The 26696-nt window shown below is 55.1% G+C and overlaps 2 protein-coding genes across 4 annotated transcripts in view; both read left to right on the forward strand.

The window, feature by feature from the left end:
• CCN4 (cellular communication network factor 4) overlaps window positions 1–26696 on the forward strand; it is a 967918-nt gene that overhangs the window by 695636 nt on the left and 245586 nt on the right. The gene's annotated exons all lie outside the window — the stretch shown is intronic.
• The window catches only part of KHDRBS3 (KH RNA binding domain containing, signal transduction associated 3), a 103571-nt gene continuing 78436 nt past the window's right edge, over window positions 1562–26696 (forward strand). For 2 of the 3 annotated variants that reach the window (XR_009449611.1, XM_059672353.1), the window contains exon 1: window positions 19763–20265. Coding sequence is in view for 1 of the 3 variants with exons in the window: in XM_059672353.1 (XP_059528336.1) it covers window positions 20178–20265 (88 nt within the window). In the remaining 2 variants the exon portion in view is untranslated. Of the gene's footprint in view, window positions 1665–16548; window positions 16661–19762; window positions 20266–26696 lie in introns of those variants that run through there. The other variant, XM_059672354.1, reaches the window with a different exon arrangement.

Consider the following 26696-nt stretch of genomic DNA (forward strand, 5'->3'; position numbering starts at 1 on the left):
TTGAAGCTGAACGGTCAATTGTTCCAAGAAGCCACCATAACAGAGGTCGATTGTGCTTCAGACCCCTGTGACTTCTAAAACCTGGGCCAGAGCGGGCTGGTGATGAACTGTGAGGCTCTGGGATAGCTTCGGGGGGGACGAAATGCACGCAGACCGGGCCTGCCTTCCTTCCAGCCTTCCTTCTTGTTTGCCTTTTTCCTTCTTCTTAATATCACAAGATATGTGAGTGCATTTCCATTGGAAAAATTTCCAGTAATACCTATGTATATAGCAAAAGGCAAGGGAGGCAGTACCTCTAATCCTTCCCCCTCCCCCTCTCCCTCCCCCTCTCCCAGACAGTTCTGACTTCCTGTTGCATGTTCTTCAAGTTCCTTTTCTAAGGCCCAAACACTGTGTATACCCACAGGAGATAGTAACATCATCGTGGTTGTGAAAATGGCTGTTTTCGCTTAAAATGTCCCTCCCCTGCAGCGCCTGCCTCTTTTCGAATGAACGGAGAGTTTTTCTGGGGCATGCTGAGGGTTGTTTATGCTCGTCCCTGTTCATGGGTGTTTAGGTGTTTCCACTTTCTATGTTAAAAACAAATTTCCAGTTAACATCCTACAAGGAACAGGCTTGGGCCCAAGAATGACTCTTCCCTTGGGATGTTCTAAGGGAAGTCGAACTCCCAGGCCCTGGGTGCCTTTGAAGTGTTGATAGCTATTGTCACGTGTCCTTTCCAGAGGCTTCACCAATTTGAAAGTTTCTCCCTCAACAATATGTGCGGCTTCCTACTCCACCTGTCTCCCCAGGCCAGGGACCCGTCTCTCATCTTTGTCAAACCGGGAGGTGAAAATGTTCACTTACTCTTATTTGAATTTCTTCTGTGATGAAAGACGTGGAGTATTTTTCCACGTGTCTGCTGGCCGTTTGGTTTTCTTCTGTGGCGTTGCCCTTTCCTGTTGAACTCCTTGGCCTTCTTGCTGATTAAAACAACGTTCTTTATGTATTTCTCTGGATGTTGATGAAAATATTTATAATCCTTTATTCCAGTAATTTTTATCACTTTAACTTTATTGCATAATTGATCAACCATAGCTATTTTTTCACTTTTTATTATTTATTATTATTTTAATATATGTTATGGATTTCAGAGAGGAAGGGAGAGGGAGAAAAAGATAGAAACATCAGTGATGAGAGAGAATCATGGATTGGCTGCCTCCTGCACAGCCCACACTGGGGATCGAGCTCGCAACCGTGCATGTGCCATGACTGGCAATCGAACCATGACCTCCTGGTCCACAGGTTACCACTCAACCACTGAGCCAGGCCATCCGGGGTTTTTCCAATTTTTAAATAAACTTTTAAATCTAGAATAGTTTTAGATTTACAGACAAATATTGAAGAAATACAGAGAGTTCTCATAGACGACCTGATCCCCCCTAGTTCTCGTACTTGGCCTTAGTGCAGGACGCTGTCACCGTTGAAGCACTGGTGTAACATTATCCTTAACTACAGTCGACACGCATTCACATTTCCTTGGTTTTTACCGAGCAACCTTTGTCTCTTCTAGGAGGCCCCCCAGGACAGCCTGTCACTCTGTCACCGCGTCTCCTCGGGCTCCCCTCGGCCATGACAGTTTCTGCTTCTCGGTGACCATGGCGGTTTCGATGAGGATGGGGCAGGTACCTGTAGAATGTCCTTGAACTGGAATCTGATGTTCTTCTCACGATTACACGAGCGTTATGTGTGCATTGGGGGGAGGAAGACCTTCAAGGAGAAGCACTATTTTCATCATATGGTATCAAGCGTCCCTACTGTCCACACGACCTGTCACCGTCGATGTTAAACTTGATGGCCTTTCTGAAACAGTGTTGGCCAGGTTTTCCCACTGATAAGCCCACCTTCACTTCCCCCTTTCCATAGTGTACGTTTAAGAAGGGGCCACCATGTACAGCCCACCCGCAAGGTGTGGGGTGTGGATATTCTCTACTCCCTAGAGGGCAGAGTAGCTACATAGATGCTTTGGAATTTCTCTGCGCTGAAGAAGTGTCTGTGGCCCTGGCCGGTTTGGCTCAGGGGATAGAGCATCAGCCTTCAGACTGAAGGGTCCCAGGTTGGATTCCAGTCAAGAGCACGTACCTCAGTTGTAGGCTTGATCCCTGGCCCCGGTCAGGGGTGCATGAAGGAGGCAACCAATCGATGAGTGTCTCTCTCACATTGATGTTTCTCTCTCTCTGTCTCTCCCCTCCCTTCCACTCTCTCTAAAAATGAATGGAAAAATATCCTCGGGTGAGGATTAACAACAACAAAAAAAGTAGAATTGTCATGTTCTCCTCTACTTTATTTATTTATTCAACTGTTTATTTAGATCAGCATGGACCCATGAGTATTTGCTGTATTCTTTGGGAATAACCCAGTAGTTCTCCACTTGTTTTGCTTGACTTATTCCCGCGTTGGCCATTGGCAGTTCTCCTGTGTCCCTTTGGTCGCTTCTCCTTCCTCGCTGTGACTATTTATTTTATTTTATTTTTTGTATTTCAGAGAGGAAGGGAGAGGGAGAGAGAGAGAGAAACATCAATGATGAGAGAGAATCATTGATCAGCTGCCTCCTGCATGCCCCACACTGGGGATCAAGCCCGCAGCCCTTGCATGTGCCCTGACTGGGAATCGAACTGTGACCTCCTGGTTCATAGGTTGACACTCAACTGCTGAACCACGCCAACGGGCTGTGACCTGTTTTTGTTTTTAACACTCCCTTACTTTCTGGCATTGCAAGGCTCATCTTGTGTATTTTGTGGTCCTGTCTCAGAATGTATCTCTTTCTCCCAGGAATCCTAGTTTCTTTTTGTGGAGAATGATGTTAGCAAACAACATTGGGTGGGAGGTGTGTGTATTGCCGGGAATTGGTACTGTCAGGCTTTTATTGGATTTTAACCATTCTACTCGGCCTGTAGTGGCACCTGGTTGTACATGGGATTTGAAATTCCCTGATGATGAATGACATTGATAATTCCCCCCCCCCCCATGCTTATTTGTTTGCTTTCTGCATAGCTTCTTTGGTGAGGTGTCTCCACAGATCTTTTGTCCATTTAAAAAATCGTGGTGAAATATCCATACCATAACATTTACCATGTAACCATTTTTAAGTATACATTCACATTCTTGTGCAAGAATCACCAGTACTTGCCTCCAAAATGCTTTCATTTTCCAAAATGAAAACTCCCCACATTCAACAATAACTGCGGCCTCCAGTGCCCACCAGCTTGTACTGGGCTCCCCATCTGTATGCTCTCAGGGTTCTCCAGAACCTCCTACTTAACATGCGTCATAATTGTAAAAAAATAAACACTCTTAACAGGTTCATGACTGTCTGCCCCACTGAGGGCTTGGAGGAGGGCGCAGGGGGTCCCGGGGCCTGTGTCCCCCTGGCACCTCCAGTGACCGAGTCCGCCTTCAACCCCTTCCTGCTCAGAAGACCTGGAGGGAGTTCCCTCTTCCTGAAACACGACCTGCTCAGCGCATTCAGAAACACGTCAGTTTCCAGCACAGGCCGGAGGGAGAACAGGGCCTCTGATGTGGGTTCGATTTGAAGGTGGTAATGGCCTCGTCTCCGGCGGAAGATCGAATATTGGGAACGCTTGGCAAGTCCTGGCTGTTTGACAAGGCCTTACAGAAACGCGAGGCACTCAGGGGACCATTAGCTGGTTTCTAAGCGAAAATGAAAGGGAATAGAGAGATCCAGAAATGTAGACCCCTGAAGGATCAGAAAAACGGACTGATTCAAGACCCAGATGGCAGAAAGTAAGACTGAGAGCCTGTATCTAAATGAGCAAACCCTGCCACAGAGACCAAATTAGGAATGCGGTCTTTCCACGGAACCCTAACCCAGAAAGGCATCACGCAATTGAGAGAGGGAGGCATGGGGGCAAGGAAGCAAAGAGAGAAGGCAGGTATGAAAAATGCATCCAGGAGAGATCTTTGGGAATGGCTGTTGGCCCATAGAACTGACCGGGAGAAAAAAAGATCAAACGTCTACTAAGGTTTTGAGAGGATTCTCTAACCAATGATACCACAGTTTCAGACTAAAACAAATCCTTGAAACAGCCCTTGGCTCTCTGACCTTCTGTCAGCAAACAGCAGACTCCAAAAATTCCCCGGAAAGCCCCTTCCCAGCACCGACTTCGGACACGGTCATGAAAGAGAACGAGCAAGAGAAAGCCTCCCAGAGGGCAACGCGGGACCACTGAGGGAGACGGGCCTGCTCGTTCTGCCCAAAGAGCCGAACGAAAGTCTGGGCCACCGCCCTCTGCCAGGGGAGGCAGCCTCCGGGCCTGCCCGCGAGATGCCCACATCGCTGCAGTCAGCAAGCAACTGCTCTGTGCCTGCTCTTCTCTCCTGTTGTGAGTGGGAGATTTCACTGCGGAATTCCTATCCCTGCCCCACGCTGGTCCTCCATCTCTTTCTCTCTTTCCCACCTGCAGGTTGGAGGTTAGTACCTAGGCTGACCCCGAGAATCCTGTGCTAAAAAAAGCAGTGTGTCCTTTCGCCTGGGTCCCTGAATGGCCACGTGGAGCAGAGGCCTCTGCGGCCACACGACACGGCTGCGTTAGAGAGAAACCAACGCCTCATGCGTTAGGATGTCAACATTATGGGCTTATTTGTTACAGCATCTAGAGTTCATTGTCCTGACAAGTACATTGCGTGACTATCTCGAGCCACACAGTAACTCAGACAAAAGCGGGCCCGGAGCTCAGGTCTCTTGACCCCAGTCCAGTTAGCATTCTATTGAAAACATGCCTCGTGCTGAATCTAAAACGACAGGTCTCTCCCCCGAGGCCCGCCCATGTTCACCAGAACAACGACACAGCCCTGCTTTTCGCACGACCGATCTGGTCTGGGTTAGGCAGCGTGATGGAGGCATCCGCCGGCTGACCCAATTCTCTCCCTCTCCCGCGTGGAAGGATTTCATGAAGGACTGTAACCGCACCCTCACCCTCTGCCTTCGTGAGCTCCGACAACATTTCTGGGGCTGTGCCTGCATTTACTGTCCTTGCTCGCCAAGGTGCTTTGGTGACTGTGGGCACAGCGGCCTCACTCTTGAGAAACACGGGAATATCCCTCGGCGCTTCATCTACTGTGTCACCATATTTTTAACAGCAATTATTCTTGTGTGTTTTTTGTGAGAGCCTCTCGCCAGCAGGTCCCCTGACGACACTGGGGGGGCTGGAGGGCTCGGACCCTGGGAATCGGCTTTCTTGTTGTGACGGCAGCTCTTCCCAGGGCTGTGCCCACGGCCGGCTCCTCGCTCTGTAAACCCACCACCCTCGGTCTCCTCTGCATTTAAAGGCTCAAGGTTAGAGTTTGAAGCCCGGGGCTTTCTCTGCATCAGCAGAGAAAAGAAGCAGACCGTTCCGAAATAGACGGAGCTCCGGGGAGCAAGGGCGATGCGCACCCTTAAGCGGGGCTGCCGGCAGCAGCGATGTTGGTAGAGAGCATTTGTTTACCGAGCACGTTCATATATAATCCGTTTTTCCCGCAACAACAGTTTGGGGGGTGGGGGGCTGCATTATAACTTGTCCCATCGTCTTTGAGATCCAGGTCTTTTGGGGCACCCCGGGAAGACTCTGCCACGCCCCCGCCTCCACCCCATTTCATTTAGATGCCTTTTCATTTTTTTTTTGTTCTCCCATAATAGTCTAAGCTTATTTGTATATCTTTTAAATTTATTTTTAAAATTGAGTTTATTGGGACGACTTTGGTTCACAAAACCATACGGATTTCAAGGATACAACCTAATAAAACATCATCTGAACACTGCATGGTGCATCTCCTTCCGTCCCCATTCCCCGCCCCCCCTCCCCCCCTCCTGCCCACCTTACAGGCCAGGAACTACAAGGAGGAAGAAGTGTCTCCATCTCAATACCTGGGAAACTCGATGACAGAAAGATAAAGAGACCTAGCCAAGGACTCAGAACTGGGGACAGGATACCGGCCTAAGTCCCACATCCCCGCCATTTCTGTTACACTAAACGCTGCTCCCTCCCGCGGGGCTCAGGGCAGCAAGAGCTGCCAGGGCTCTGCCTCCTTCTTAAAAGGGTTTGCACACCTGGCCCTGCTGCTCACTAATTCTTGCAAGCGCACGCTCTCTATATATACTTTTTGTATTTTGAGCTAATTAGCCCTCTGAAGAGTTAAATGAGATAATGTACATCATTCTCTGGGCGCAGTGCCCAGGGCATAGTAAGTGTGCAAGAAATGTCCCTATGTGACTATTCACCCCGCGTCCCTCTCCAGGAATAAAAGGAAACGCGTGTTGTTCTTTACAGTGTGTGGCTCCCGCGGAAGTCACATGCATTTCTGCGGGGTCTGGACTGCAGGCCAGCGCAGGCTGCCGTGACCCGATGACCCAGAGCGGCAGGAGGCCGTGGGGACACGTGTCTGCCCGGACTCCTTCCTGTCCCATGGCCTCGTTTTCCAGAAGGACTGGCCGCACAGTCCAGCATCCGCCCCTGTGGTCGGCCTCCGACGGCTCATCCAAACCCCCGAAATGCATCGCAGACGGGCTCCTAGGCTGACGCAGAAGGGCCCCCCGGGGCGGTACTGAAAACATGGCCAGTGAAAGTCACCCAGGCCACTGCTGCTTTCCTTCTGTGCCCAGAACAGCGTCCCCTTCATCCGTCTCACCCTGTGATCAGATACAACCTTGATGGGATGAAAGCGGAGGTCACGTGGGACACGCCGGCGCTTGCCGGGCTCCGAGAAAGGCGCCTTTGTGCCAGGGAGACTGCGCGCCTCCAGCGAGGGGTTTCTCCTAAAGGACAGGCCGCTTTGTTCCCACGGTGCTGACCTCAGCGCTCCGGCGGGAGGGCCCTGCACACCGTCCGCCTGCAGAGATGTGTGGGCTCCTTTGTTTGCAGAAACCGCACTGATTCCAGGGAGCCTATTAAAATAGGAATTGTGAACCATTCTGGGCAATGTTTTAAAAAAACAAACATTTTATTGATTTCAGAGAGGAAGGGAGAGAGAGAGAAACATCCATGATGAGAAGGTCATTGATCATCTGCCTCCGGCACGCCCCACACCGGGATCAAGTCTGCAACCCGGGCCTGTGCCCTGACCGGGAATCGAACCGTGACCCCCTGGTGCATAGGTCGGTGCTCACCCACTGAGCCCCGCCAGCCGGGCTCCAGGCAATGTTGTGATTGTCCAGAAATACTAGCATCAGACAGAATGTGAACTGGTCCCCCTCTCCATGTGGCTTACAGTGTCAGGTGTCCCGTGAGCACTGAGGGGCTCTGGGTGCCATGGCTCTCTGTGGGTCCCACTTACGCTCCCTGCCCATAAGGGCGCTGGTTGTCTTTGTTGTTGTTAATCCTCACCTGAGGATGTTTTCCCCATTGATATCCCCATTAATATTAGAGAGAGTCGAAGGGAGGAAGGAGGGGAAGAGAGAGAGATGAGAGAGAGACATTGGTTGCCTTCAGCATGTGGCTCAACCTGGGTGGGGATGAAACCTGCAACGCAGGTCCATGCCCTTGACCAGGAATTGAACCTGTGACCCCTCAGTTTGCAGGGCAACACTCGAACCCTGAGCCACACTGGCCAGGGCTGGATTCTCTTGTAAGGGCTGGCCTTCCAGATCCCTATACTCGACTTGCACCTGGAAGGAGAAACAGCAAAAGGGAGCTTCGAGTTCAGGGGACGTGCGGGGAGAAAGGCGGTGGGACTCAGGCCCATGTTTCTTCGCCATCGGCGGGAACCGGGCCAGACCTGGGGAGATCGCTGGCGAGGCCGAGTGTGAAAGTGTGAGCTGTGCCTGAGCCGAGAAGCCAGGCTTCGTGTCGGTCGAAATGCCAGGCACGTCATGTCTCCACAGGTGACGCGATGGAAATCAAGCAAAGTGTTTCATTTTCCGGGGTCGGTTTTCACACTCGACAGTACTTTTGGCGCCGTGATTCCTGCTTTCCTTCCAGCAGGGCTTCTGTGCGTGGCCCGGGCTGTCTGCTGTTTCCCTAACCACATACACCTCTTCCGAGCAGATGGGTTGCTGCATTAACCCTGACTGTCTATGGCTAATAATACAGGTTTCATCAAAGCGACCAAACCTGTGTCTGTGTGAAGCGTCCCGTTCCCCACCCCCTTGCTATGTCATGAGTGAGCTCAGTCTTGCTGTTTTCCGTGAAACGGCACCCTGTTCGCATGCCTTCCCACCCACATTTCCTTCCCCGTGTGCAATGGACAAATATGAAAAGAGCTGCAGGGATTTTGTTCGGGAAAAGAAGGAAGAGAGCCTGCTGGGTGCCCTGGCGCTGCCTGCTCTTCCCTCCTGCAGGGGACAAAGCGAGAGAGGACGGAGGGAAAGGTCACCCAAGGGGAGAGGCCCCGAACGCAGAACAGCAAGCAGCCACGCTGAGTCAAAGCTGGGACAGTGACCTTCTTTCCAAGTTGGGTCCTTCTCCCGCCCCCCCCCCCCCCCCCCCTTCAACCCCACAAGAGTTTCTCTTAGAGAAAAAGAAGATAGTAAGGTCCTAACTTGTCTCCCAGTGGTGAGGGGAGCACCCTAAAGGTGGAACAGGTATGTGGGGAAAGGGTGCTGCAGCCAGGGCCAGGAGGGGTGGAGGAGGTGCTCAGTGCTTGGTCCCCACAGATTCCCCAGTCCCGACCGCTCCCTGCTCCTGCGGGAACATCACAGAGGTCTGCAGGCTGCCCACACGCCTTTCAGAGGCTCTGAGACAGCCCTTTGGAGCCGAGGCACAATGACCACTGGGTTCTGTCCTCACAGTGCGGGGCCACACCGAGCCTTTCTTCTGGCGAGAGGAAGGTGGGGGTTGCAGGCAGTGGGTGAGGACAGGGCAGCGGGCTGACCCGGAGCTGCAGGGGCTCTGGCTGGAGCTGGGCGAGCCAGGTCGCCAGGCTGAACCTCAGAGAGGGCTGCTCTCAGATGTGCTCACCCCTCCTGTGTGCCCTTCACCTACTTGGGCGCTTTGAAGGGAGCCGGGTTCATCTCCCTCAGCCTGGGAGGGAGAGGGAACAGAGGCTCAGAGACAGCGTGCCAAGTGGAAAGCTGCTCCTGCAGGTCCAGGGGAAGAGGCAGCCGGTGCTTAAACACTGTCCGAGCCTGACCTTCCACACTCACTGTCCCCGAGGTCAGAGGGGACCTGGGAGCCACCAACGCAAGGCTGCCCTGCAGGGCCCGTGGAGGCTCCGATGGATGGAGGCAGCCCCACCTGCAGCCTCTGCCGGGATTCCTCTATAAAAGGTAGCATTGACCTGGCCGGTGTGGCTCAGTGGTTGAGCATCGACCTATGAACCAGAAGGTCACGGTTCAATTCCCGGTCAGGGCACATGCTGGGGTGTGGGCTCGATCCCCAGTGTGGGGTGTGCAGGAGGCAGCCGATCCATGATTCTCTCTCTTCATTGATGTTTCTCTCTCTCTCTCTCCCTCTCCCTTCCTCTCTGAAATATATATAGATATAAAGGTAGCACCGCCTGCAAGCCAGTACCCCCAGGTCCAGGCTCTGTAGGCACTGATCCTCGTGCAGCCCTTCAGACAGAGGGCAGAGGGAGGCAGTGTTTGGAACCTCCCGCCTTCCTCCCCAGCACTCAGCCATCCTCAGAGAGCCACTGTCCTGGTGCCTGTGATTGACAGGGAAGGCGCGCTGCTGATGGGAATGAACTTGGTTTGTGTTGCCTCGGCCAGGAGGCCCTCTCATCTGGTGTGAGGAGCCTGGGTCTCGTCCAGCGCCCTCCTGGCTCTGCACTTGAGGCAAGTTTCTCCTGTTGCTCTTTAAATGTCAGCCGCCCACCTGTCCAATGAGAGCACGGACCGGGTGATCCCCAGGGTCCCTGCGCCCCCCACCCCCGTGAGTCCCCCAGAACCTGCATACCGGGCTATGGCTTCGACCCTGAGTGGCTCTGATGCCGGGGTTGGTGTTGAGGGAAATGAAAATGAACCCTGGAGCGGCCCAGAGCAAACGAAAGCACATTGTGGAGGAGACAGGAAGTGATTCCCCAGGACCTGGAGGCTCTGGAGACAGCCAGCCAGGTCTGTATGGGTATCTGATTGCTGCTAGAACAAATGACCACAACCATAGTGGCTGGAAACAATGCACATGTATTATCTCAGCGCTGGAGGGTCAGAGGTCTGACGTGGGTCTCACTGGGAGGAAACCGGGGTGTTGGCAGGGCTGCATCCCGTCCAGGAGCTGGAGGGGAGATTCCATTTCCCTGCCTCTGGTTTTCAGATCAGCTGCATTCCTTGGCTTATGGCCACTTCTCTCAATTTCAAAGCCAGCAGCATAGCATCCTCTGATGTCTCTCTGAGATCAGACTGACTCTAACAATCCCTCTTCCACTTAAAAGACCCTTCTGAGTGCATTGGCCCCACCAGATAATCCAGGATAATGTATTTCTTTTAAGGTACACTGATTAGCCATCTTAATTCTATCTGCAATCTTAATTTCTGCTTTCTGTAAAGCATGCATAGTCACAGATTCTGGGCGATTAGGACACGGGCATCTTTGAGGGGCCATTATTTCACCTCCAGTGAGATCCACATCCCAGATCTGAGGCAAGTCAGAAACCTCCCAGGTCTGTGACCTCCTCTGTGGCCACTGATCCCATAAGAGGGATGAGGTCTCCTGCTACCAGCTCCCAAGCCCTTCCCTTGAACAGTTTATTGTAACTCCTTGTCTAACAGCTGTATCCCTCCTCAGATTGGAACTTGCATGAGACAGGGAACAGTGTCTGATTTGTGCAGCCCTCAACTCCAAGCACAGAGTGTATCACTCAGCATTTGCTGCATTAACAAATATTCCCCCCCCACACACCACCACCAGTCTCACTGAGTTAATAATGATTTATTAAAAGTAAAGATTCAATTCAGATCTGTTCCATGTGTTTTCACATTCAAAGACCCAGATGATGGTTGAGGATGTATGGGGGTAAAAGGCAAAAAAAAAAAAAAAAAAATTGTGAAGAATAATGCATTCTGCCCTAATTAGGATCTGACAGAAACATTCCTTACCAAACAGATGACTAGACGAGCTGTGTCTGTAACAGAGGGAAGCATCGGGGGTGACTGGACTGTTCCTGTCTGTTACTACTGCCTTCAGCCTTCCTCACAAGTGGCCAGGATGTCTTATCATTTTACCCCCACATGAAGCACCTCTGTCCTGGGGGAAGGATTAAGTCTGGCTCTCTCTGGCCCTACCATCCACAACTTTCATCATATTCATTTTCCTTGAAGAATTATTTGGAGGACAAGTCCTGTTCAAGTGTTATCTTAAAGGCATGGCATTTAGGATAGGAACATAAATTATTAGGGTGGGAAGTTTGATTAATAGGGATATGCACCGTGAAGACAATAAGGAGCTGATTTCATTCTTTTTAAAAATATATTTGTACTGATTTCAGAGGAAGGAAGGGAGAGGGATAGAGAGATAGAGACATCAATGATGAGAAAGACTCATTGATTGGCTGCCTCCTACACCTCCCCTCCCGCCCTCGACTGGGGATCCAGCTTACAATCCGGGCCTGTGGCCAGGAATCAAACCATGACCTCCTTGTTCATGGGTCGCCGCTCAACCACTGAGCCATGCCGGCTGGGCAAGGAGCTGATTTCTAAAATCTCTTTGAGTCCTGTCTTGCAGACAGAAAGAATGCCTGTAGCAAGAGCTCGACTCCACGGTTCTCATCAGCTCAGATCCTCCCCGTCTCTCCAGGCCAAAGCTGCTTTTCCCTGAGCCAACACCGAGTAGCTGACAGGTAACTGGCCAAAACCACATTTGCTTCTCACCCTCCCCCAGGATGTGAGAGTCAACGATTTGGTAATCTGATTGTCTGCTGCCAATGTCATTCGAAATAATTGCTGATAAAATAGGAAAGAAAGCTTCAGCAAATCTGAAAACGGATTAGGCGGAACTCACGGCACCAGAGGCTGATATTAAATATTGTTTCAGAGCTTGGATCGGGCTTCACACTGAGTCTGGATGAATACTGGGCCACGGGGTTTGGATGGGAGCCAGGTCGCGTCCCGTCTCCCACTACGCACGAGGCACTGAGATTCCAAGTCGGGAGCTGATTCCTAAAGCAACTCCCCCATCTCCACCTCATGGGCACAGCGATCGAAGATTCGAAGTCAAGAGCACCACCTGAACTTAGAGTGACCCTCCTGAGTGGCCCGCTGACATGTGCACACCATCACTCATGAGCCTCATATGCTCGGAGGTGGACATTGCATTTCTCACGTAACAGATGAAGAATCGGATTCTTGCCAAGGTCACAGAGATCGTGAGGGACAGAGCTAAGGTTCCAAGTTGGGGGTGTGTCCCAGGACCGTGGTCATCTGGCTGGACCACGCTGCCTCTTCCCCTGTCCTGGGTAGTGCTAACCACGTCTTACCCCCGAGGGTCAACATCTGCTCGGATAATCCTATTTCGCTTTCTACCCTGATTAGCTTCCTTCTATTCCTGCCGCTGTCCACTTCGTAAAGGCCGCACAGAGAAAGCGGGATGTAATTGAAACACCAACCGTTCAGACAGCTGTGCATCTGCAAAGCTTGGGACAAATGGAATTATTAAGTAACATAATTGTATTCTATTTGCAAAAACATCTCTGTTAAGTTGCTCATTCAACAAACATAGGAGGTGGGAGCCATTGGGGGTGGACACGCTGGAAGCCTGTTTGCAAGGGTTCCCCCTGGCGCCAGAGATGAGAATGCACTCTACCGCGGAAGGGTGGAAGCCTGCAGAGCCCTTATTCCCACTTGAATGAATAGTTCCTGGTCAGCCAGCTCAACACAGTGGAGCCACACTCAGATTCCATAATTGTCAGCCAGCAGGTGTGGATTGAATTCCCGGCTGGAGCCATGAGGGCGTCGCACTGTCCCCTGCACCGTGCAACCGTGAGGAAGGCTCCCATCTGCCGTGGATGCCCTATTGTTGGGGGTCAGTGGGGGCCCCAGAGTTGCCCTGAAACTATAGCTGCTTTGCTAGCTCTGAGTGGGCAAGGGACGGGTGAGGGTGCTCAGGGTTCCTCAAGTTCCCTACCTCCACTTCAGCCAGCAATGTTGAGGCCTTTCGACATTTTGGGTGGGAAAGAGACAGGGACAGCAGGATGAAGGGATAGGAGGAAAAGAAGAAGAGAGGGAGGGAAGAAGAAAGAGGTGAGCTGCTCAACTTAGCACAAAGCCTTTGCCAGACAGCGTGACACCACACGGGCGCAATCTCAGAGCAGTCAGCGAAAGGAGGTGGATGGAATTCAGGGACCGGAGACACATTCCAGAGATTACGAATGCTCTGTGATGAGGGCTCTGCCTATTTTAAGAATTTCTTTGCAATCAAGTACTCCAGAGGGGGAAACAGAGGGGTCACATGCATCATGGGAAAAGCACTTTGTATTAGAAAAATAATGGTGTTGATATCCTTTCAACAGACCTTTAAGTACAATTTGTCCCTTTGCTTAATTAATTGCAGATTGCAGAGAACATATTCTGTGACAAGACTGTGTTCTGTTGACACTGCCATCTAATGAAACATAGGTTATTTTAGACGATTTCAGAAAATGTCTTCTGGGTGTAGATTCTGATTACATGGCTATTAGAACAAGCAGGGATCACCTGGCCAGACTACCCCTTCCCCTCTCGGGCCTGCAATCAATCGTTTTGTGTCTGCACGTGTTAACACATAGCTCCATTTCAGAGAGAAATTATGTTATGTAAGAAAAACAGTCGTGTTCAGAAATAACGAGACAACATTTTAAAAGGGGGGGATGGGGATAAAAATAATTCCCCCAATGGAATTATTACAATTGGTTTTCATCAATGATTCATAACAGAATTGGAAAAACAGACATATTCAAAGGGTGCCTATTTGAATGATTTAACTGAATGAGCTAACGGACTGTTAGAGGTAGAAAGACCTTAGAAATAACCGAGCTCAGCCCGTGTTTGTGACGATGACGCAGTTAAGCAAGTAACACATTGAGCGAGTGGTGAACGCTGGGGCTTTGGAACGCCATCTCTCTCATACCCTGGGACTCCATCTCCCCGTCTGCACACGGGGACTCGGGACACAGTGACTCCCTCTTGCTGCGAGTCTCCTGACCCCTGATTTCAGTGGGTTGCTCACCCTTCTTCCTTCACAGTGTGCACCGCCATTTGTAATTTCCATATTGGTGTTACTATCTGTCTCCCCCAGGGGAGGAGTGGGACCAGGGCTCAGTGAGGATGTAACCATCCTGCTGTAGCTCCCCAGTCCCCCACAGGGTGCTCCATGGCGTGCTCCCCACATGGTACTCGATGGAGGGCGTGTGCTGAATGGAGAAATGGAGGAAGGCACATGGTGCTCCATGGCGTGCTCCCCACATGGTACTCGATGGAGGGCGTGTGCTGAATGGAGAAATGGAGGAAGGCACACGGTACTCCATGGCGTGCTCCCCACATGGTACTCGATGGAGGGCGTGTGCTGAATGGAGAAATGGATGAAGAAGGCACGTGGTACTTGATGGTGCACTCAACGGAGAAATGAATGACTTGCTGAAAAACAGTCTGACCATCATGGAGGGAGAGACTGGAACTTTAGTTTCTTGAATACCAGTTACAGTAATTATATATATATATCTCACAACCGAAGCTTTTTTTGGCTCACATAGATTTTAATGTTATTGAAATGGATGCGTTACATTTTTTTTTTTACATAATTGGCTCTTTAGACTTGATATGTAACAAACTATTAAGTAAGTTAACACTCTTTTTCACACTCTCAGCTGCTACACCCCGGAAACTGGATGCTTCTCATGAGCACAGGGAAAGAGTGCCTGTATTTGCAGCCCCCTCCACCCCCTTAAGCCTTCTCCGATCATATCTCTAGATAATCCTCTAGATCGCAGCTACAGGCGTGTTTTCCTAAGCGCTGAGACTGGTTCTCCAAACCAGCTTCCTTTCCCTTTTGTCTGGGAAACCACCCATCTCAGGACAGACCAGCCCAGTCAGTGAGCTGGCTCTGAACTGGGGCAGGGGGCTTCCGTAGGCAGATTAAGATGTACTTTTCAACTGATTACATGGAAAACTTTCCACACACTCACGGCCACAGAGCGATGAGTCATTTGTTTATCTAGCCAGCTGGACGAGGAGGAATGACGGAGAGAAGGGAAGAAGGGAGAAAGGAGGGGAGGCACAATTCCAGCCCGTTGGAAAGGTAGAGCTGTCCCCAGAACAGCTCAGTGATACAGGTGCCACTAGAATCCCGTTTTTACAAGCGAGGAAACGCAAGCACAGAGCTGTTCAGTGACTAGCTCAAGGCTCCACAGCCAGAGAGAAGCTGGCTCGGTAGGTTATGATCTTAGCCACGGTTCTAAGCAATCCTGTACCTGATCCGAGCCCAGGGATTTCTGCGGTGCTGGTTTCTGTGCTGACTTTCCTCCTCCCCTCCCCCCAAAGGACAGGGAGCCACCACTCATGAGCCCCCACATAGGAATTCCTCCCCTTCCGGCTGAGGCCAGGGAGGGCGCTGTCCACCCTGCCGGTGCTGATCTCCCCTGGAGGGAGTTCGCTGTGTATTGAGCGCGCAGCCTGGGTCTCGGTGCTGGTAACAGGGCGTTATCCCTGTTCATGTAATAGCTCATTTAATTCTCACAACAACCTTACATCGTGGGGACAATTTTCCTTCATCGGGTGGATGAGAAATCGGAGACACGAAGAGGTTATGTCCTCCGTCCAAGGAAACAGGCTTTAAAATGGCAGAGCTGGGCTCGGAGCCCACACATTCTGTCTCCAGGGCCGCCACTCACAGCCTCGGCGGCCTGGGCTTCGGGCTTCGGCTTTGAGAAAGGGGCCAAGGCCCAGGGACCAGGTCCAACCCAAGGGTTATCAATCTGGCTCCACAGGAACTTTTGGGGGCATGCACTTCCACACTTGGCCACGAGGGGGTGCGTGCGCAATAGCTGTGGTTTTAGGAGCTGCTGGGACCAGGAGGGCTCCCTTCCTGGGGAAGGAAGAGGGGGGGCTAGAAGGCTTGGGGTTTCCCTCCGCCATATAGCGTGAGGAGGGAACAGACGTGGAGGGAACATGGGTGCAGACAGGCAGGTGTCTTGAGGTATATGTGCCCGGGCTGCAGGGTCCGACTTCATCCATACGTAGACGTGGGTGGAGTGTGCCCTGTGTGCAATGGTCTCATTAACCTTTAGGTCACTTAGATGTTCTGAGCAAGTGTCTTCACCTCTAAACGAGTGACCTGGGACCTAGCTGATCTGGGCGGTCCCTTCCAGCTGCATTTCGCTGAACGCAGGAGGTTGGGGGAGGTGGGTTGAGTCAATAGAAGAGGACCACGGACAGGCCCCTGGTCTTCCCGAGGCCCAGCTTGGAGGTTTCCCGGGCCCTGCTCCCTGTACGCGTCAGGCCTTTCCAATCACGCTGGAGGCGGGCAATGCATTCCCCGCGGTAACTGGCAGGGGCCCGGGATCTGAGCGAGCATCCTTGGTGTCTCCCGGCACAGGGATGACTGATTTGCAGGCGAGGCCGAGCCATCTTTGGGTGCTTGTCTTACATGACAAACTCATTTGTCTCAGGGAGCCGGGAAGCCGTGCTGCGAGGAGACTGCCTTCGGGACAGAGGGACGCAAGGAGAGTTGAGAGCTTGCCACGGACCGACCGCCTGACCAGCACAGACCTGGGCGTGGAGGTGAGCGGGCGCTGAGGACATCCTGGAGGCAGGGCATCTGCTGCCCAGCGCCGGGGTAAGTGTGGAGGGAGCATAAACGATGCCAGCGGAGGGCGAGGAGGGAGCGTCGGATGCGTTCCGTGCAGCCCCGTGGTGCCCAGGGTGAACTCAGCGCTTCAGTGTAAACCGTGCAAGGGCCCTTGGGGGTCGTAGGTGTTGCCTCTTCCCTGCCCAGGGACTGGAGTTGGAGACCTACTTGCAGAAAAACGACCACTTTTCTCCAACCCGACTTTCCCATCTTCAAAGGGACCAGAGGGCTAGAGCCCACAGGATGGCCATCTCCTGAAGGCCAGCAGACGCTGCAGTAAGGCCTGGAGAGGCCCTCCCCCACCCCCACCCCCATCCCCAGCCAGCGGCTCAGCAGGTGGGAAGGTGGGGACAATTTCCTGAGCATCTCACAGAGACATCCATCTCTGTCCTCCCTGGAGGACCCCACACGGGCACTCACGGCGCTGGGCACCTGCCCTCTTGGAAGGTTCTGCGAGGAGGAGGGTCCGAGGGAAGATTCAGTGCCCTTGCTGGCGGCTTCCTGGTGTGCAGCCCTCCTCCCCAGCTGCTGGTGGGCACCTCTGCCAACTGTTCTGATGCAGGAGGGAGGGACGAGCCAGTCAGGAGTGTCTGGGGCTGCTACCCGGGAGGGTGACACAGGGAAGGAGGGAGAGGGAGCTGCAGGGTCCCTGGGCGTGGGGTCCCTCATGGACAGCAGTGGGACTCGGGTAGAGCGTCTGCCTGTTCTGGGCCCAGTCTCCGCACTGGTAAGTGGTGATGAATAGTATCTCCTCTACAGGGTGTGGAGAGCACGGAAAGCAGCGAGTGTAGAGCCGCTGGCATGGTGCCTGGCACCTAGTAAACGCTCAATAAAAACGGCGATCACTCAGTCTGGGCTGTCTCTGGGACACAAGTGCTAAGGGAAAGGAGAGTGAGAGACCACATGGTGAGGGAGCAGCCGACCTCAGGTCCCCTGCCCCTCTCCTGGGGCTCCTCCTTGTCCCAGCCACTGCCCTTCTCCCGCCCTCCGTTTGCAAGTGGCTGTCCAGGACTCAAGCCCTAGAGTGTAAGTCCTGTGATGGAGGAATGGAAGCCAGAGGTATGTGCATGCAAAACACTGCCCCACAGTCCATTCCGCTGCCCACCGGGACTACGGCACGACCAGGGTTTGCAGATGTGTCTGGAAGCTCAGCTCACAGGGGAATGGGCTGAGGCTGCAGGGGTCAGGGGGGAGCTGGGACTGGAGCCACCCACGCCCTGGGCCCCAGGTGATAGACAGAACCATCTTCTCCCAGGCCCTTCACTCAGCAGTGTGGACTACTGTCCAGCGGTGGGGACCCCAGGGGGAGTGTGGCAGGGTGAGGGTGGGGCGGAGCGACAGCTGAGGGGAAGGGAGGGTTGGGAGACCAGCCCCGCAGGGGAAAAACCAACAAAGCCCAAGCATGCCCTGTGTGCCGGAGGCTGACGGGGATCTCATTATGAGTAGACACGGCCAGTCTCCACGGCTGACTCTCTTACGGAACAGGCTCTGTTCCCTCACTTTACAGATGAGGAAGCTGGGCCCAGAGAGTGACTCCCTGGGGTGCACCGCGGCCTGAGCAGCAGGTTCCCTTCCACACCCAGGCTGCCGGGCCCAGGGCCACACAGTTAATGTTCTCATTTGACCTCCTCTCGATCGCTGGGCCCAAAGAGAGCCCTGGAGGAACCTCTTCCGGGGGCACCGACATGGCCCCTGAGGCGGGAGGTCAGTCTAGGGGTGCAGCAGGGGATGGGGCTTTGAGAGCGGAGACGGTGGGGACTGGGGGCTGGGACTCAGAGCAGCTCAGAGCTCCCTGATCCCCACTCTCAGCCTCTGTGGTCTGTTTGCATCCTGCCCACGGGGGTTGCCTGGGGCCCGGGAGGGAGGAGGATTCAGCCTGGCCAGGGGAGTGGCGTGCCACTGGCTTACGCTTTCCACAAACATCTCAGGTGCCCCGGCAACTGCCCCAGTGCAGCAGGCGCTGGGGATCTTCCCCCCAAAACAAAACCTAGCCCTGCCCATGAGATGCCCGTGGTCTGATGAAAGCAGAATCCCAGCCTTCGGAGTGAGGGCGGAGCAGCACTGGGGGTGGCAGTGGGGGTCGGGGGGGAGGGGACACAGCAGGGACAAGCCTTGCAGGGAGTGGGAAGGGGGCTCTTGGAAGGCTGTCCAGGGAAGGTGGCATGGAGGCCAGGACTTGATGTGGGGGTTTGGGCGGGGTGGGGGGGGGTGAGGGGGAGCAGAACAGACGAGTCCTTGGCCTGTTGCTGGGGGATGGTTATTCCACAAGCTCAGAAAAACATCTGGAAAATGGTTTGGGGTGGGGGGCGGCGGGGGTTGGGGCGGGGGCGGAGCTGAGGGGACAGAGGACATAGGCGCCCATGTGCACCCAGGGCGCTCTCCCCACTGGGGTCTGGCACCAGCGCGAGTGCCTCCTCTGCATCCAGGCACAGCAGGCTTCTGGGCAGAGAATGACCACCTGGTGGTGACTCTGGGTGACAAAGACGCCCTGAAGGGCGTGCGCTGTATGCAATGGGCCTGGGCGCCCAGGGTCTGGGGATGGACGTGCAGAGCTAGGCGCCTAGGAGTGGCTGAGCCCGCGGTTTTCCCTTGCCCGAAGGAGGGGGCAGCAAAGTGAAATAAGTTGGGCAAGTCCTGGGAGCCTGCGCAGGGAGCCTGCTCGGTGGCCTTTCCCCAGAGCGCGCTGGGGCGAGCCGGCCCCCTCCCGGTCCTCTCTCCGGGCCTAGCCCTGCCCCGGGGCGCCGAGCGCGCCGCTCTCTCTCCGGGAGGGCTCACTGGGTGACCTTGGCCCAACCACTTGACCTCTCAGGGCCTCAGTTTCTGGGTCCCCGCGCCTGGCAAGGCTGTGACCGCGACTGGCAGCGCCCCCAGGGCTGGGGAGGGGGCGGGGCTGGCGGGGGGAGCCCACGGTGCCCCTCCCCGCGGCCCCGCAGCACTGCCCCGGCGGCCCCACCCCAGCAGCGGCGGCGGAGCTGGGAGCGCGGGGCCCCGGGCGCGGGACGCGGGGCGCGGGAGCAGCGCGCAGGCGCGGGGCGGGGCGGGGCGGGGCGGGCGGGGCCGGGCGCTCGGCCGGCGGCTCAGAGCTCGGGCGGCGCGCGGAGTGCGGGTCGCGGCGGAGCGGGCGCCGGCGGCTGGGGGTCGCCCGGGACACCCGGGGCTTGCCGAGCGCGCCGCCGCCCGCCGTCCCCAGGGTCCCCCGATCGCGCCGGCCCGCGCCCGCTCCCCCAGCGCCAGGTGCGGGAGCGCGGTCCGCGTCCGGGAGGAGCGGCGGCCGGCGCGGGGCACTCGGCGGGCCGCCCCCCCGGGACCGGAGCCGCGCGCCCGCCGCCGCCGCTGGGCTGACTGCCCGGCTGGGCTCGGCCGCGTCCGGGTTCCGCGCCGCTGGGGCGCGGGCGCGGTCGGGGGTTGCGGGGCCTCGAGTCCGCGTCCCGGGCCGGGCGGCCGGCGAGCATGGAGGAGAAGTACCTGCCGGAGCTGATGGCCGAGAAGGACTCGCTGGACCCCTCGTTCACGCACGCCCTGCGGCTGGTGAACCAAGGTGAGGGCGCGCGCCACCGGCCCTCAACTGTCGCCCGGGGGCCTGGGGAGTGTTGGCCGGGGCCCTGGGGCCAGGGGCGGGGAGGGACCGCGCTGGAAACAGCCCCCCGGGAGGCCGGAGGAGCCCCGGTAGCCATTTGGGGGCGCCCGGGTGGGGAGCTGGGAGGATAGGGGACACCTGGGGAAAGCCCGCCGCGAATTTGGGAGACTCGGGAAGGAAGGAGGCTGGGCGTTCTGATGGGGACTCGGAGGAGACCCAAGGGAAACTTGGGGGTGGGGGACAGGCACATGTGGGGGCTCTGTGGGGCGGGGGTTGAATGATCTCTTGGGAGAGGAGGGTGGGGAGGAGGCAGGGAGCTGGGGTTTGGTTTGCCCAAGGGACTGAAGAAAGAGCTGGGAGAAGATGGGGGATTTGAGGGGCACAGGTGCAGAGAGGCGAAGGGAACAGGTGCTGGGATTGTTGTGAAGTTTGAGGACCTTGGAGGAGGTCTGGGGGCAGGCCCCAGGCACCTAGAGAAGGACCAGAGGTCCTGGTGGGAGAGCACACTTCCCTCCCTTCCCTGTGTTTCTCCGGAGTCTCTGATAGCCCTGGGGATTAGGGGGGGGCAGCCCTGGGGATTGGAAGGGGGGGCAGTCTGCCCTCCTTGGGGGTGAGCCAGTCAGGACAACCCTTGAGACTGGCCCTTGGAGGGGGCAGGAGAGAAGAGGCAGGCACTAGAGCCCCTCCTGGCTCGCCTGCCCTCATTTGGGGAAGAGCTGGGTGACCCTCATGGGTGGATGGCTCAGGGTCCGGAACATCGGCCAAGGAGTCTTAGCCGCCCATGCCCTTAGCACCGCTCTCGCCAGCTCAGGTGTGGGCAGCCCTGGGAGGTGCAGGACGGGTGCGGGGGCGCATGGAGGCGTGCCTCCCCGGACAGCATCCCCGGCTGGTTCCTCCGCCCGCTTCCCCAGGGTCCATGCTTCTTAGGGCAAAGGAAGCCTTCCTTCCCCAAGCAGAGCAGCTCTGTGCGCCTCCTGGGTCTGGAATCCGCATTCAGATGAAGATGGGCGCGGGGGCCACAGGTCTGCTTCTGCTCAGGCAAAGGCAGGAGGCCTTTCTGCTCCTGGTCAGACCTGTCACCTCCTGGTGGCTCACTCTGCAGCGACAGCCCAGATACCTCCTGAGATAAACCCCGTCTGCCGGTCTCCATGCCCTGGCTCCTTCCTTGCTGAAAGTGAAAGACGAGGCAGACATGTTCTATTTGTATCTAGATGTCTGTGTTGTAAAGCCGTGACCTCCGCTGTTGGCCGGATGCAACCTGTTCTCCGGAGGGGCTGTCTGTGGACCGATGGCGGGGCGGCCGAGGGGGACTCCCCGTCTCCAGGAATCCAGCGGTAGTCCGGTGGCTGGACAGGGATCTGGTTTGCAGAGCTCTCCCGGGTTATTTTCATCTCAGGCTCATGTCGCTTTCCTTGGGAAGAGGGGCTTGTGAGAAAGTGACAGGCGTGCATCCCTAAGTGAGGGGAGGACCTGGAGTCGGATGCCTGTCCTCCCTGCACAGTCGGGTCTGTGTGAGGCCGGACCCCCTGCCTTTAGGGTGCTCCCACGTCTTTTGTTGCCGGCTGGGCCGTCATCGCTGTGAAAGGCGCGTCTCTGTCCGTCCTGTGCGCTGGGCAGCGTGAGAAGTGCTCTGGGCTGTGGGCCCGGGTGGGTGTTTCTGAACAGAGGAGCCGGATCCAAGCGATGTCGTGCTCAGGGAAGGGAACAGTGTAAGAGTTCAATGAGTTATTTTAAAAGTCAGGATTGTTTTCCGGTGCCGTGTTGCCATAGTGCTGCGTTGCTCATCCATTCAAAGCTCCTTTGGTTTCTGTGCTTTTACTAGGGTGACAGCTCCAGTTCCTTGAGACAGATACTGGACAGTGTTGCCACTTGGTGTCTTTTTGAAACAGAAGTTAAACCTTGCTCTTTTCCATTGCAAACATAATCCTTTCTGGAAGTACATCTCTCACCCCAACAGTTGTGCGACGGGAGAAGAGAGCTCCGAGCGCCTCGTATGCGCTCATTACTGTTAATTTTCTTTCCGTCAGAAGAAAAGGCTTTCCCCTTCAGTCACAGGCTGGTCTCCCGTGCGAAGCGAAGGCCTGTCACTGACAACATTCATCGTGCTGTTGCGCAAATCCGAGCTTCCGCGGTGGCTAGGAAGCTTTGATTTGAAACCTGAGGACCATCTCTTGGTGTTGGTGGGGGGGCGGGGTGGGGGTGGGGTGGCTAATTCTTGATTAGCTACGTGTCTGGCTCTTTGTCTCTAAAGGAAACTGCTCCCTCAGAGGTTAGCCCGCTCCTCGACCCTGCACAGTGCTGGTGGGCGCCCCTCCCTGGGGAGTGGCGGGCACAGGGACCCCCTCATGGTGAAGGTCTCCCAAGGCGGTCACTGCCTGTGTCTGCGGAGCCCTTGGAAGTTTCTAGAGCTCTGCCAAGCACACTCAGGCTCGCACCCTTGTGGTAGGGCTCTGAAGTCTCCAAGTTCCAGGGGAGGGAGCCAGGACCCGCTCCGCAAGCCTCTAGGCCACGGAGGGATGCGACTGGGACTCAGGCCTCTCTCTTAAGGCCGTTGTTCGTGCTGCGCACGCCTCCCCGAAAAGATGGAGCAAAATGTTTTGCCCGAGTTCACTCAAAACCCTCAGAGATCATTTTAATTCATGCGCTGGCTTCCGGTCGACTTACCTTGATTTTCCAAAATACATTTCTTCCTGGACTTGTCCCCTGGTCTCCTCCGAAGGAGCGAACATTTGGGAGTGATGTGTGTGGCAGGGTTTTCGCGCTCGGGCCGAGGGCACTTTGGAGCGACAGGCACCCCCCCCCCCCCCCCCCCGCCCCATGACCACTCCGTCACCTCAGTAACCAGCGCAGCGTGGCCACGGAACAGCCTAGGAGTTAGGTGCTGTCACTTTGTAAACCATTAAGGCTTTGCTGGCATTGATCAGCTCTCCAGCCGAATTCCTTTTTCCGAATCATCTTTAAGAGAAAACTTGAGCTGGGAGGACATCGAAGCAGAGGCTGGCTTTTCTTCGTTCGTTTTGTATTTTGTGAATCCTCACCCCTGGATAGTTTTCCATTGATTTTTAGAGAGAGTCAGTGGGAGGGAGGGAGAGAGAAACATCCATGTGAGAGAGACTCATTGATTGGCTGCCTCCCACACGCGCCACAACCAGGCCTGGAGATGTGCCCTCGGCCGGAATCGAACCCAGGACCCTTCAGTCCACAGGCCGATGTTCTATCCACTGAGCCGAACCAGCCAGGGCCAGGTTGGCTTTTAGACTTTTTTCCAGCTGGTGTTTTATGGTGGGCCTTTGTTGCTGACTCTCATTTTTATTTTCTCAAGATAACTGGTTCTCCCGCCCCACTCCCCCTCAGCTCCTCCCCCAGATATTGAATACTTCTGTTTCTTTCCCCAAAGTAATGGGGGATGTTTACTTGATATAAAACCAAATCAAAGAAAAAGGGCTTTGCTGCTTCCCTTCCACCCCGCCCCGCCCCCTTCCATGCAGGCGCCTGCGGGGTGCACTGGCCGTGCCCTTTCTTGCCAGGGAGGCTAATTGGAGATGAAAGTACTGCTCTGGGCTGTGCTTTGTGTTGTGTTTGCTGGGAGGCAAGTGCTGACTCGGACTCCCAGCCATCTCCAGAAATGCCTTACGCATTATAATTTAATCCCGCACTCCGGTCTCGCTTTGGATGGTGTTCAATACAAGCCAAGTAACCATTAAATAAGATTACAGAACCCTGTATTTTTAATTATCTGATATAATATATGGATTGGCGGCTGGCTCGCTGCCAGGTTATGCATAGTGGTCGGTGGCAGGAGGCAGCGGAGCGGAGGAGTGGCAAGGAAGGTGGTCTCTGTGCGCCCAGTTGATGGAGCGCTGTGTTGGGCGTTTAGAACGACCGTTCAGCTCGCACCCGCTTCTCTGATGTTGGGACTCAGTGTGACGCGGGGTGCACGTGAGGGGTGACAGCGTGTCCCTTTGCCCTGCGCGCAGCTCTGTGCCACAAAACCCGGTTTCATTTTTTGAGGACCCTTTTGGAAAATACCTTTGATTTGCTTGAATGTCCTCAGGTGTGTAAAGCACAAGAGACGATTGAGAATGAAAATTGCAGAATTGTATTTACGTGGGGCTCTTTCAGACTATAGTGTGAGCCTCTGCTATATCCAGAGGCGGGCGTGGTGATTCCGTTTTTAATTGTACTTCATAGGGTTTTCTGTTTGTTTTTTAAAAATATGTTTTTATTGACTTCAGAGAGGAAGGAAGAGGGAGAGAGAGAAACATCAATGATGAGAGAGAATCAGTGATCGGCTGCCTCCTGCAGGCCCCACGCTGGGGATTGAGCCCGAAACCCGGGCATGCGCCTTGACAGGGAATCAAACCGTGATCCCCAGGTTCAAAAGTCGACGCTCAACCACTGAGCCCCGCTGGCCAGGCTGTTTCTGCCACCTCTTGTCTTCCCTGGGGCAGAGTGAGCTGCTGGGAGGCAGGGCCTCGTCCCACGTGTCTGTGTCTTTGGCATCTGACATCGTGCTTGGCCCACGGTTGGCCCATGGCCTTTTCATGTCTCCATTCGAGAGGGCCTGCCCCTCAGGAAGGTGGGGCACCTGAGCTGGAGGGAGGGGGGGTCTCTGATGGGCTCCCAGACACACGTGCAAGCGCGTCCTAGTGAGATGCAGAGTGAGCCACCTGGGGAAGGGCCCTCTCCGGGAGGTGCTGAGAGGCTGCGTCAGGTCTGCTTTGAATCAGAGGTCTGTTTCCTTTTATCCTTTCCCTGGGAACTGAAGCCGGTGCACGATAATGCAATCAGCTCTCCTTCCTGACACCCCTGATGAGGGTCCTTAGGGCAGATCAGAACCAGCACTTGGAGCCTCTGCCACCTGCCACGTAAGCCTTCTTACCTGCAGGAGTGGGGTGCCGTCCCGGGCGCCACACGGACACCCAAGGCCAGAGGAGCAATGGACAGAGCAGAGCCAGTGCCCGCGGCAGCTTGGGCACCACAGGGCCCTTGTCCTCCTCCCCTCCGGGGGGAGTGAGAATGCATTACATTTTTTAACCGGTAAGAAGGAAGTCGAGTGCCCCTTGGCATCGGGGATGAAAATCCTAACAGCAGCTGCCCAATCCAGGGCCCCTCCGTGCCAGCTGCTTCCTGGGAGGTGTCTGTGGCAGAAGCCGGTTAGGAATTTCCTTTGGTGATGATGAATTATTTAATATTATTATTTTTTTTAAAGAATCGTTTGCAATGGTTTCCCTTAAATCCAAGCTTGCTTTTTGTCTGATACCTTAAGTAAGCATTTATGGAAATGTCCAGGGAAGCTAATTTCAAGTCCTTAGTCATTTAAAGAGTTTCTATTGATTTTCAGAGGGTGAGAGGAAGGGAGAGGGAGAGAGAGAGAGAGAAACACTGATGTGAAAGCAAAACATCCATCAGCTGCCTCCTGCACACCCCCTACGAGAAATCGAGCCCACAACCCGGGCATGTGCCCCAACCAGGAATCGAACCGGCCACCTTTCGGCAACAGGAAGATGCCCAGCTGAGCCTCAGGGGCCAGGGCGGGAGGATGAATTTTTAGAAGAGGTTCCGGAACATGTATTTTACCTGGAGGCAGGCCCGCTTTTCCCTGTGCTCCCCAGCGATACCTTCGGTCTTGAGTACGCGTCCCAGGCAGGGGTTTTAATTACGTGTATGTCAGGGGTCAAGGAGGAAGTGGGAAAGCTTGCTGTATAGGTCGATGCTCAACCACTGAGCCACAGCGGCCGGCCAGGGGAGAAAGGCATTCTTGAGGCGCAGAGTTAGCAGCGCTGATGGGTTTTTAGGATGCTCCCTGCGGAGGCAGCACCTGAAGTTGCAGTTCACAAACGGAGCTGTCAGCTGTCGCAGCCAGGCCTCTGCACGCACCTGTGACCGCGTCTGGACACTCAGAGCCTCGCCAGGCACAGACACCCTCCTGCGCCCCGGTGAGCCGTCCGCTTCCGTCCATGTCCGCAGTCTCTCACCAGTCAGCCCGGCTGCTATTTGAAGGGCTTGACAGGGTATTCCCGGCCGAGTCCTGGCGTGGTAAAGAGCCCTAGTGTGCCAGAGCGCCCTGCTTGGTCTCTCTGCTGATAGGAATCTCACATCTGCGGCCCCTGCTGGCCCAGGCTACCGGCGAGAAGTTATACTGGAGAGGAGAAGGGGCAGTTTTCCTTTCCATCCTTTGCCCTTGTTCCTCTGTTTCAGGCTGTACGTCATGTGCACGCCGCTCTTCTTGCCACCAGGTGGCGCTGCACGTAGCGCCGTCGCCCTCTGCCTCAGCCCCGGCTGCTCCTGAGCCTGTGAGCCCTGATCCATCAAGGAGCTGGAGTGGCTTCTGGCTTTCACCGGCTGCTGTTAAGCTCTCACCTTTTGGATATTGTAAGAGGCACGCTCTC

Source organism: Myotis daubentonii, chromosome 17 (assembly GCF_963259705.1).
Source record: "Myotis daubentonii chromosome 17, mMyoDau2.1, whole genome shotgun sequence".
Classification (NCBI taxonomy): Eukaryota; Metazoa; Chordata; class Mammalia; order Chiroptera; family Vespertilionidae; genus Myotis; species Myotis daubentonii.